This window comes from Oncorhynchus mykiss, chromosome 23 (assembly GCF_057628025.1).
Source record: "Oncorhynchus mykiss isolate SJ-2025 chromosome 23, ASM5762802v1, whole genome shotgun sequence".
Lineage (NCBI taxonomy): Eukaryota > Metazoa > Chordata > Actinopteri > Salmoniformes > Salmonidae > Oncorhynchus > Oncorhynchus mykiss.
The window spans coordinates 19,217,522-19,229,636 of record NC_143044.1 but is presented as its reverse complement, the minus strand read 5'-3'; the positions used below and the strand labels follow the sequence as shown (position 1 = coordinate 19,229,636).

At 40.6% G+C, this 12,115-nt stretch overlaps 2 protein-coding genes across 3 annotated transcripts; both read left to right on the top strand.

Annotated features, from left to right (window-relative positions):
* The first annotated feature begins 368 nt into the window (after nucleotides 1-368).
* Nucleotides 369-5,911, top strand: cyp26c1 (cytochrome P450 family 26 subfamily C member 1). 2 transcript variants are annotated; one of them, XM_021580666.3, is made up of 7 exons: nucleotides 369-625; nucleotides 1,219-1,472; nucleotides 1,943-2,167; nucleotides 2,528-2,803; nucleotides 3,184-3,339; nucleotides 3,558-4,001; nucleotides 4,388-5,911. In XM_021580666.3, exons 2-7 carry the CDS (start codon nucleotides 1,269-1,271, stop codon nucleotides 4,733-4,735), a joined length of 1,653 nt encoding a protein of 550 aa, XP_021436341.1. In that variant the 5' UTR covers nucleotides 369-625; nucleotides 1,219-1,268; the 3' UTR covers nucleotides 4,736-5,911. The 2 variants fall into 2 exon arrangements, with proteins under 2 accessions (XP_021436341.1, XP_021436343.1); XM_021580668.3 differs by having other exon boundaries at nucleotides 546-635.
* A 1,415-nt stretch (nucleotides 5,912-7,326) lies between these two features.
* On the top strand, nucleotides 7,327-10,614 carry LOC110502547 (cytochrome P450 26A1). The gene is made up of 7 exons (XM_021580665.3): nucleotides 7,327-7,701; nucleotides 7,932-8,156; nucleotides 8,306-8,587; nucleotides 8,705-8,854; nucleotides 8,938-9,072; nucleotides 9,417-9,569; nucleotides 9,818-10,614. The coding sequence occupies exons 1-7, from the start codon at nucleotides 7,411-7,413 to the stop codon at nucleotides 10,169-10,171; spliced, it is 1,590 nt and encodes a 529-aa protein (XP_021436340.2). The 5' UTR covers nucleotides 7,327-7,410; the 3' UTR covers nucleotides 10,172-10,614.
* The last annotated feature ends 1,501 nt before the right edge of the window (nucleotides 10,615-12,115 follow it).

The following is a 12,115-nucleotide window of genomic DNA, read 5'->3' as shown; positions in this document are numbered from 1 at the left end:
ACGTTTGGTCTGTGATTTGACCATTAAATAGGAAGAAATTTAACTGCGTAAAGTTGCAGGATAAATCATCCCGAAACCTAGAACCTAGATTTGGTTAGATTAAGTTTTTAGATTAATATTTTTTCTCGGATAAATAGTTATATGATTTTGCAGGTTTAATTCATCTTGAAAGTAAGACAACTTGTTCAGGTTATTGTTAATGTGTTGGCCTAAATCTATTATTTTTCACGCAGGCAATACAGAGAGGCATTGCACCATGTCCATACCTTTTGAAGACTGGTCTATGTGAACTGAAGAGTCAGTCAAACTGAGGGATTTCAGCGATTGGTTGGTTACCTGTCTCCTCAATCCGCTGCCATTCGATCCACATACCCTACACGCTCTTTCAAAGACGCCCCGCTCGCGCTCACTCAATCTCCGAGTGCTATATGATCACAAACTTTTCTCCAATCCTGGCGATGTGTCAAGCTCTTTAGATATTCAAAACAACGTTATACGTCATCTGCGAAGGTGGATCATGTAGTGTTCCAATATTTATAAAGCGCAGTGCGAACCATACATTGTGGAGGAAAACGTTTGGAGTTTCTCGCTGCTGTCAGCGACTTGGTTCTACATTTAAGACGAGGTAAGACGAGGTACATCCCCTTCTTCAATATTCGAGTTGTTTTCTGTGGTGTTTTGGTGTTTTCTCACGCTTCAAACACTTTTATTATAGGCTACTTTTTTAAAGGTATAGACTATTATTCTTAGTCAGCATCCGCCTTGGATGCGTTGGCCAGCTGTACTGTATTTCAATCAATGTGAATTTATCCCCCCGCTTTTGTCTGATTTATTACCTACCATGCACTGTAAACGCGGGACGCCTTGGGGTTATTGAGCCCCCTGGACTGTATAAACGCACATAAATAGACAAGCCGGCGCATGTAACCTGTAAAAGTTTTTGGGAATACTTGTCCGTTTCTCTTCATTCAAGGGGAAGTAAATGGAGGCGGAATGAAGTAGAGTTCCAGTAGATATAGTATCGTTTAGCCTATTTAATCTCGTTAAGTTTATTTCAACAATTTATTCTGCATAATTATCAGAAACCAGGCTTGCCATATAAAGATGTGTCTGACATCTTACAAGTGAAATAAGTTGCATTAGAAACAATTTCAACCTAAAAGCTCTATGAACGTTTTTTGTTTGTTTCCAATTAAATGTTTTCTCTCTCCTGGACAGAGAAAGAAGCACGCGTCAGAGTTTGCACAGTAGCACGTGGATGTTTGGAAATGTTCCTTCTGGAGCTCAGTCACTTGTCAGCGCTGCTCACAGCGCTCATGTCTGTGCTCTCCGCCCTGATCCTGCTTGCAGTCTCCAGGCAACTGTGGACTTTCAGGTGGACCATTATGCGGGACAAGGAGTGCAAGTTCCCGCTACCCAATGGATCCATGGGCTGGCCGCTGGTGGGAGAAACTTTCCACTGGCTCTTTCAGGTATGAGGAATGTTGCGTTTTTTACTAGCGTTCTAAGATAGGCTATCGGCGTCGTTTACGCGACGTATGTCACCATGCATGTGTTGAGCTAAAGAATTTGGTTTTTTTTTTTTTTTTTAAAGGTTGCTTTATCTCATGCAATTAGTGTAATTAAAATATTATGTAAACAAAAAACAGTACACAACTTATTAAAAAAAAACATTGGATCTCAATGTTCAGTAGGCCTTGATAATGTGTCCATGGAACTATACATGTGTGGACTTGATGAGCGCATGTAATTCATTCTTGCGGTGAAAACAGACGTTTTCACTTCACTTCCACACCGCTTTCCTGTAGGAATGTATTCTGCTTCCAGACTGGGCGTAAACTAAGAGGCACGGGTATAGCCATAAGGCTACGCGCCCTCTATAGTACACGTGAAATTAACACCCCTTTATACAGCTTTTGTGTGTGTTTGTGTTTTATGACAGGGATCCAACTTCCACATCTCCAGGAGAGAGAAGCATGGCAACGTTTTTAAAACTCACCTTTTAGGAAAGCCTGTTATCCGGGTAACTGGTGCAGAAAACATCCGTAAAATCTTGCTAGGAGAACACAACTTGGTCTGCACGCAGTGGCCCCAGAGCACCCGCATTATCCTGGGACCAAACACCCTGGTCAACTCTATCGGAGAGCTGCACAAGAAGAAGAGAAAAGTAAGGATGAAAAGAAGATTAGTAAAAACGATTAGTAAAATCGATTACATCAACATGTCCCATAAGCGTATAGTTTGCCGGATACAACTTGGTGAGGCATGGCCATCTTCTAGGCCTGCAAACTGAACGCATCTTCAAAGGAAATGCAGAATAGGCCTATTACTTGCCAGAGAGAAATCAAGGCAATAAAATATGCATTTAATTTCCTTCTGTTGTTATTGAGTTTTTACATAGAGCATTGGTTATAAATATGTAAGTATAGGGAAAATTAATTTCGTCTCAAGTATTATTCAATTGTTGTCTGGAGCACCTTGTACCAACCAGGTGCTAACTTTTTATTATGCTTTCCTTTCCTTTAAGATCTTAGCAAAAGTGTTTAGCCGCGGGGCCTTGGAGACTTACCTACCCCGCTTGCAAGATATTGTCAAGTCTGAAATTGCAAAGTGGTGCTCGGAGCCTGGCCCAGTGGATGTTTACGTCGCAGCCAAATCTCTCACATTTCGCATTGCAGTCAGAGTCTTGTTGGGACTGAAGATGGAGGAAAAACGCATAGTATACCTTTCTAAGATCTTTGAGCAACTCATGAACAACCTCTTCTCATTACCAATTGACGCACCTATGAGTGGCCTCCGCAAAGTGAGTGAGCCTACAGCCAACAATGTTATAATGCTGTAAAATTATTCGCATATGTTATTTATGTTTTAATCATTGTTAAACGGTTTGGTTAATGCAGAGAAATTATAACCCCGAAATTATAACTCTTATGTATTATCAATATCTTTACATGTTATCAAAAAACAATTGTAGCCTAAGTCGTATTGTATGGTGTGGCATGACGAACTATTTTGCTTTAGTTAATAATTTGCATGGAAAACAAAAAACTTGCACATCCAAATGTAGTATTACAACCGAATGGGCAATTATACATATAATAGAATGTCAAACACTGGATGGAAATATCTCATCGAGACAGTTAAATATCGATAAGACTATGCTGATTTATGTTTTCTTCTCAGGGAATTAAAGCCAGGGAAATCCTACATACGTGCATGCAGAAAATCATAGAGGAGAAAATGCAGAAACAACAGTCTGAGGAGTACTATGACGCTTTCGATTACATGTTGAGCAGTGCCAAGGAAAACGGACATGAACTGAGCATGCAGGAGTTGAAGGTAAATTATAGTTTTAAAAAACAGCCCAGTTTATCCATTCTGCTTTGGCTATATAACTGTAATACACAACATCCCACATTTTCCATTGTATAGTCTTATTTGGAAGTTTATAGCCTAGTATTTTGAAATCACCAATTATTTACTTTGGATCACCAAAGCAAATGCCCAATATTGTAGCCTAAATAAAAGGTTAATTGTGTTCTGTCTCTGGTGTCTAGGAAACCGCGGTGGAGTTAATATTTGCTGCTCACTCAACTACGGCCAGTGCTTCCACTTCGCTTATTCTTCAGCTCCTGCGGCACCCCGCTGTGGTGGAGAAAGCCCAGATAGAGCTGGAGTCAGAGGGTCTCGGCTACGACGCACACAGCGCCCACAGCTGCTCCAGTAAAGAAAATGGTCTGAATTGTCCTCTTGCGGTCGAACAAGGGGAACATCGGCCTCTAGACGCAGAGACCACCCCCTTGATGAATGGGAACGGGACTTTTCATTGCGCACCGGATGAAAACGAAGAGGCACCGTGTTCTCGGTCTCATATTCCTTGCTTAACTATGGAGAAACTGAGCCAGCTCCGTTACATTGACTGTGTTGTCAAGGAGGTGCTGCGGTTTCTCCCGCCAGTATCTGGAGGATACAGGACGGTGCTGCAAACATTCGAATTGGACGTAAGTATATCATACGCGAGCTTCTTGAGCACGGCGGAAGCGCACTATGGAAGCTGACCTTAGAAAAAAAACATGAACAGGCCACACACCATTATGATACATTCGATCTACTGTGATGTCGCTATTTCAGTATTTTAATTGGGTACAATGAGATCTATTCTAGTCGGGTTATTACAACTTGATTAATACTGATTAAATTACAATTGATTTATGTTTATCGTCTATGTGATATGTTGTGAGATACAGATGATACTGCCTTAACATTTCAGAAAGTCAAAGAGCATTAAATCTGACCATAAAGAGGTTTTCGCTTGCCAATAGCGACTTTTTATCTTGTCAGGATTGTGTTGAAGTTTGAATTTTTGTTTTGTCTCTCTTCTTCCAAGGGCTACCAGATTCCTAAAGGATGGAGTGTGATGTACAGCATCCGAGACACACATGAGACAGCTGCAGTGTTCCAGAGCCCTGAGATATTCGACCCAGACCGCTTCGGTTCCGAGCGTGAAGAGAGCAAGACTGGGCGCTTTAATTACGTTCCATTTGGTGGCGGAATAAGGAGTTGTGTCGGAAAGGAACTTGCCCAAATGATATTAAAAACCCTGGCCGTTGAGGTGATTGGCACGTGCAAATGGACCCTCGCCACGGATACATTCCCCAAGATGCAGACAGTGCCAATAGTCCATCCCGTCAATGGACTGCATGTGCATTTCAATTACGATAGCCTACTCCGATAGAGTTGAGATAAGTAATTGTGTTATTAAAGACATTAAGCTCATGAACTTTTCGCAATTACAATATTAAGTTATTAAATCAGAATACATAGTCAAGAAACCTTTCCTCTTCGTTCCGAATATCGTGGAAATGGTAAAAACATGGTGGTCATTGAAGAGTGGAAGCAAGGCATGGTGCCAGTGACCTTCGATGACCTGCTTATCGCCAAGATCGCCTTTTTTTCACCCACTGGGAAAGGTGACGGGAAACTTTTGCTATTGTTCACGGACATCCGGGCGCTCACTTTATAACATAGCAAATCGAAAGATGATATATAATTTTTAAGCACCCTAATGCAATATATAATGGACGAGTAGGGCTTTCTTCTCAGAACAAACATTATTTGTGCTCAGGATGTGCGTCTATAATGTCCGTCTATAATGCGAAACTGTCTTACAGATCTTGCACTTGGTCTCCACGAAAAACATTTAGAAATACCTTCAAAATGTATGTGTTTATGTGAGTAGATATAAATGAGATATAGGCCAACATATAGGCCAACAGTAGGCTATGTGTGTGTATAAAGTTATGTGTGTATACAATGAAGTAGTACCAATAAGCTTTATTTATAGAACATTTCGGCTAAGTCTGTGTTAAGATGGAATAATTATGAATAGACCTAGTTATTTAGATATCATAAGACATTAACTAATGTAAAGCTTAGACCGTTAAAACAAAACCATATAGGCCTAGAGCTTTTATTCGATTATTTAGAGGCTATACATCAACATGCAATTATATAATGTTACCTAGAGAATATAACCAATTATTATTATTATTATTATTATTACATGTGTCATCTTTATAAATAATCGCTTGTTGATTTTGAAGCATGATGGAAGCGCTGTGAAATGACTCAGTTAATTAAGATGGATTCATGGAAGGAGATAGCACTTTTTCTCCTTTACGGAGTGTGTATATACAGTATTTGTCCTATTGATTCAATATGTGTATTGTTTTGTGTATTGCTCGTATTATCTATAGAACGATGTTAAGATTAAATTGCAAAAAGGTGTATTTTTGCCATTGGATAGGAAATTCTACCATGACAAAATGTGCAATTGTTGCCATCATGTTAACCACAATGAATAGATTCCCGTTCTATTAAAAGAAAAATATGAACTTGTTCATAGATAAAATGGTTAAGGTTTTAATCATATGACATTTGAAAGTGTGCCAGTATTATCACAGTATAAGCCTATTCAATCTTTCATGACATATTGTATGTTTTTAATTGGATATACCGAAATATAGTCAATTGTTAGCGTAAAGTGTAAAGTCTTATTCTTAATTGGGTCTGTTTTCATTCACCAACTCATAACATTAAATTCCATAACCAAAAGGAGATTTGCATATCATCTGACAGGCTCCGCCCTCGAAGATGAACAGAACCTGCAAGAGATTACACCTTCAGAGTGAACTCGGATGGCAGTGTGACCCTCTAGTGAACCAGTTAACTTTGCCCTATTGACCCTCAATTTAGTTGACGGCTTTGTTAGCTGCACTCCACAGGCTGTGATCACAACACCAATGATATTTCACAGCATCATCTTCACAGCAAAGAATGGTAAACCAATAGCTCACCATCTGAATTTCCTCTATAGATTACGAAAGTATTTACCCCCCCCCCCCCCCCCCAACACACACACGCACACACACTCTTTCCAAGTTAAAACCAACAGAGTAAAATTACCCTTCTCAAATGATATTCAAAAAGGTTGAAATTATGCTAAATTGTAGGCTATATTCCCTATAGGTTGATTGAGACATTGGAAAACCTGTATGAAATCCTGATCTCATTTGGCCTAGATTGAGAGATGGTATATTTATGACCTCAATTTGATTGTCGTGATAGACAGAATAGATTACTGTAAGACTGTAATGACGCGAACTCCTCTCTAATTATGTGTTCTATAGGGCCCTGTAACTCGCTATTTGATGGACAGTGAACTTGGCGACATTTTGGCGCCGGAGTTCACACGGATGTCACCGTCCGTGTTGTAGGTCACATGCAGGTCAGCGCATGGGAATGGGATAGAGCGTCACTGCCCCCACCTCTGTTGGAATCGCGCTGCGGTCATGGGTTTTAAACAGAGGGTCCAAAGAGGATGGTGATTTGTAGAGTGTTAGATGGCATCGACATTTCAAAGTAATATAGTAATTAACTGTAAGCCCATTGAGTAGCCTAAACTAAATACAAAACATTAATTCATTGCCGTTTGAAAAATATAAGACAATACATTGATATGCCTACACAGTGAACACAGAAGCAACGCTTCTCATAGCTTACTGACGCATGCGTCAAGCCTGGGTGTCCTCTTCATGGGAAGTATAATTCATTTTCTAAAGTAATCAAGACCGATTAGTCTCATTCTATGTAGGCCCTAACACAACTACAGTGATGCGTGCATGCTGTAAATTAAGAACACGATATATTGGGTAAACAAAGAGGTCATTTTCAAAGCCAGAGGCTTGCATTCTGGTGTGGGGCTACTGTGTAAGTGGTAGCCTATGCGCACCCAAGAAATGGTTAAACATTCGGGCCTGTCCGCTGTGGGCGGAGCACGGGGCGCGCGAGCAAGAGCTGCACAATTAAAGATGAACTCTGAGTGAACTAATTTGTCTGACCCAAGGTAAGATGGGGCAACTAGTTGGGGGGAAACGGGCGTATAAAAGCGCAGAATGGAGGGTGAGACATACCAGTCCACTCCTGCGGTCCATCCGTACACTTCTCCTCGAGATGGGTTTCTACACGTTATTCGTAACATGTCTTTGCACTCTCCTGCTCCCACTCCTTCTGATCGTGACGGCGATGAAACTGTGGGAAATTTACGTCATTAGTGGAAGTGATCCAACCTGTCAGAGTCCTCTTCCTCCGGGTACCATGGGACTGCCCTTCCTTGGCGAGACGCTTCAGATGGTCCTACAGGTAAACTGATGATGGAAACAAACTGAAAACTCAGTTCCTCCCTATATTTGCAGTGTGCAGCAGGCTGCTATTGATTAGTTATTGTTGGGGTGATGCATCAGGCTCAAATGTCATATCAGAATGCTATTGAATAAATTGAAGGATTGTTATGTAGCCTCATTCAAGCCATTTATATGAATGACATTTACAGTATCTATTCATCCATTTATTCTTCTCATTTATATTTCTAGAGAAGAAAATTCCTAAAAATAAAACGTCAGAAATATGGATATATTTATAAGACGCATCTCTTTGGGAGTCCCACGGTGCGGGTAATGGGTTCAGAACATGTGAAACAGATTCTGATGTCCGAACACAAATTGGTCGCGGCTCAGTGGCCAGCATCAGTGCGACTCATTCTCGGGTCGCACGCCCTCTCCAATGCGCATGGCGCGCTCCACAAGAGCAAGAAAAAGGTAGGAAATACGTAGAGTAGCCTACATGTCTGTGTAGGAAGCTCATGGTTTATGCTTACGATGAAAAACACAATTGTAATTTACCTTGCCTTTTTACAGCGGTGTCCTTAAAACATGCCCTTAAAACGCTCTCTCCTGTTTGCCTGCAGGCGATCATGAAAGCCTTTTCTGGAGAAGCCCTGAAAGAGTATATTCCTGTGATCCGGGAGGAGGTGAGATGTGCAGTGCATAGCTGGCTGCAAAGCGACTCTTGTGTGTTAGTGTACCCAGAGATGAAGCGCCTCATGTTCCGCATCGCAATGAGGATCCTGCTTGGCTTCGAGCCCGAGCAAACAAAGACCGACGAGCTGGAATTAGTGGAAGCGTTCAAAGAAATGATAAATAACCTTTTCTCCCTACCAATCGATGTTCCTTTCAGCGGCTTGTACCGGGTAAGTTGTCTGTCAAATGATACGATTGATTGATTAAAACAGCCCTGGCCTGCATCACATGGGGCTCCAGTGTGCGCGCAAATTTTTTTAACCGATATTTTTCACCATTCAATTTAGGGTCTGAAAGCACGCAACATCATCCACTCAAAGATAGAGCAAAACATCAAAAATAAGCTGTCCAATATTGATAACAACAATAACTACAAAGATGCTCTGCAGTTATTGATTGAGAATGGAGAGAGGAACGAGGAGCGACTAAGCATGGAGGTAACCAGATGCCTTTCATTTAGCAATTTGATTCTATACACTGTCATTTACTCCATGAACCGTTCTTTATTTGTTTCCCTCAGGAGATAAAAGAGTCTGCCACAGAATTGCTATTCGGTGGCCACGAGACTACAGCGAGCACTGCGACCTCTCTGGTGATGTTTCTCGGGCTGCATGCACATGTCATGCGTAAAATGCGCCATGAGCTTCAGGAGAAGGTTGGTATCACTCTGTATCATCAAAAAACAACATGACAACATTGTACATGACACTTGATTCGTGTTGTGCCAATGAAATGGCATAATATTTATTTAACATGATTTGAAACCATACAAAAATTGTTTACAAAGTCTTCCATGACAACAAAAGAATAGTCAATGTAGGCCCATCTTTTTTTGGTTATGATGAGATTAAGTTTAGACGCAACTCTCATTAAAGTATTTATACATTATATTCTTCCAAATCTAGGGCTATATTTAATTGACTGAATTTGCTGTACATCTCACTTGCGAGATTTATGTCCCCCTATCTATGTGTTTATAATATATACATGTTTTTACAGCATTTGTTGGGAGCCCAATCTGAGGACAAACCACTGAGTATTGAGTTGTTGGAACAGTTGAAGTACACCAGCTGTGTCATCAAAGAAACTCTCCGTATAAACCCTCCTGTCCCTGGTGGCTTCCGTGTGGCACTGAAGACATTTGAGCTCAATGTAAGTAAACCTATGTTGTAGCATCTGAAATTACATTTACACAAGATTTTAGGCTAAAAGTTTAAAGGAGGCATAATTGTGTTTTGATAGCCACAAAATGGAAACCATGTACTGTTATAGTATATTCGTTTTTCTACAAATATATCATCGCAACATGGTAGCAGCTCTATGTATAATGATTGGAAGAAAATTGTTGGAAGTCATTGCCATACCCACCCCACCTAACAACCTAAAGTGTGTTTCCTCAGGGATACCAGATTCCCAAGGGTTGGAAAGTCATCTACAGCATCTGTGACACACACGATGTGCTAGACACACTTATGAACAAGGAGGAGTTTCAGCCAGAGAGGTTCTTGGACAAGTCACCAGATGACTCCTCCCGGTTCGGTTACATCCCATTTGGGGGTGGTGCGAGGACGTGTGTGGGTAAAGAGTTTGCTAAAGTTGTACTTAAGGTGTTCCTGGTCGAGGTGGTCACCAGATGCGACTGGACTCTGTTAAACGGACCCCCGACAATGAAAACAGGCCCAACCGTTTATCCAGTGGACAATCTGCCCACAAAGTTCAGCAGATATGGTGACAAATGTATCCAGAACAACTGATAGTGAAAAATTCACATTTATGTAAATACACTTGTTAATATTTAAGATAGACGTATCATGTATATTACATATATTTTGTAATAGAGATATTTATGTAAACCCCACTAGCATTGTAAAAGCAACATTTTTAGAAGCACTTCAGGTTGATGCACTTCGATAAGTTTTGAGACATAATTTTATGTATATTTTGAAATGTAAATGTTTTTCATCTGTACTTGATCATTTTCATGCTGCTTAACTGTGTTGTTGCATTTGGAATGTTTTCAATAAAATAAATGTACTATTATTATGAATAGTTGATTTTTCACTTTAAATCTGTCTAAATCAAAACCATTTCAATTTTCCCACATTCTCTGACATGATATTGATAGAGCTCAATGTTTTCATGTCAAATGTTCCTCTATCCCCAAATAAATCACTGTTGGTTCAATTGCTTGAAGAAATATACATGTGTAGTTATTGGCACCACTTCCTGTTATTGAATCACTCTATGGATCTAGTTGTATGCCCATTCATCTAGCACACATCAGTGTACATTCACTCCATGCTACAATAACTATTACACTTACGCATAATATGACCCCAAATGACGTTAGACAATGTCAACAGTGATGAATTTGAATCCAAAGGCGACACAGAGAGGGACAGGATGTTAGACCCTCCAGATGAGTGTGGAGAGGATGGGTACAGTGCCTTGCGAAAGTATTCGGCCCCCTTCAACTTTGCGACCTTTTGCCACATTTCAGGCTTCAAACATAAAGATATAAAACTGTATTTTTTTGTGAAGAATCAACAACAAGTGGGACACAATCATGAAGTGGAACGACATTTATTGGATATTTCAAACTTTTTTAACAAATCAAAAGCTGAAAAATTGGGCGTGCAAAATTATCCAGAAGTTCAGTGAGGATCTCTGAATGATCCAATGTTGACCTAAATGACTAATGATGATAAATACAATCCACCTGTGTGTAATCAAGTCTCCGTATAAATGCACCTGCACTGTGATAGTCTCAGAGGTCCGTCAAAAGCGCAGAGAGCATCATGAAGAACAAGGAACACACCAGGCAGGTCCGAGATACTGTTGTGAAGAAGTTTAAAGCCGGATTTGGATACAAAAAGATTTCCCAAGCTTTAAACATCCCAAGGAGCACTGTGCAAGCGATAATATTGAAATGGAAGGAGTATCAGACCACTGCAAATCTACCAAGACCTGGCCGTCCCTCTAAACTTTCAGCTCATACAAGGAGAAGACTGATCAGAGATGCAGCCAAGAGGCCCATGATCACTCTGGATGAACTGCAGAGATCTACAGCTGAGGTGGGAGACTCTGTCCATAGGACAACAATCAGTCGTATATTGCACAAATCTGGCCTTTATGGAAGAGTGGCAAGAAGAAAGCCATTTCTTAAAGATATCCATAAAAAGTGTTGTTTAAAGTTTGCCACAGCTGAACACACCATCCCCACTGTCAAACATGGTGGTGGCAGCATCATGGTTTGGGCCTGCTTTTCTTCAGCAGGGACAGGGAAGATAGTTAAAATTGATGAGAAGATGGATGGAGCCAAATACAGGACCATTCTGGAAGAAAACCTGATGGAGTCTGCAAAAGACCTGAGACTGGGACGGAGATTTGTCTTCCAACAAGACAATGATCCAAAACATAAAGCAAAATCTACAATGGAATGGTTCAATAATAAACATATCCAGGTGTTAGAATGGCCAAGTCAAAGTCCAGACCTGAATCCAATCGAGAATCTGTGGAAAGAACTGAAAACTGCTGTTCACAAATGCTCTCCATCCAACCTCACTGAGCTCGAGCTGTTTTGCAAGGAGGAATGGGAAAAAATTTCAGTCTCTCGATGTGCAAAACTGATAGAGACATATCCCAAGCGACTTAAAGCTGTAATCGCAGCAAAAGGTGGCGCTACAAAGTATTAACTT

Bases quoted from the DNA above. Each gene is read 5' to 3' on its own strand.
- cyp26c1 (XM_021580666.3), top strand. From the start codon at position 1,269: ATGTTCCTTCTGGAGCTCAGTCACTTGTCAGCGCTGCTCACAGCGCTC. The intron at 1,473-1,942 runs GTATGAGGAATG...GTTTTATGACAG, and splicing joins CTTTCCACTGGCTCTTTCAG to GGATCCAACTTCCACATCTC. The intron at 3,340-3,557 runs GTAAATTATAGT...TCTGGTGTCTAG, and splicing joins TGAGCATGCAGGAGTTGAAG to GAAACCGCGGTGGAGTTAAT.
- LOC110502547 (XM_021580665.3), top strand. From the start codon at position 7,411: ATGGGGCAACTAGTTGGGGGGAAACGGGCGTATAAAAGCGCAGAATGG. The intron at 8,157-8,305 runs GTAGGAAATACG...GTTTGCCTGCAG, and splicing joins TCCACAAGAGCAAGAAAAAG to GCGATCATGAAAGCCTTTTC. The intron at 8,588-8,704 runs GTAAGTTGTCTG...CATTCAATTTAG, and splicing joins CTTTCAGCGGCTTGTACCGG to GGTCTGAAAGCACGCAACAT.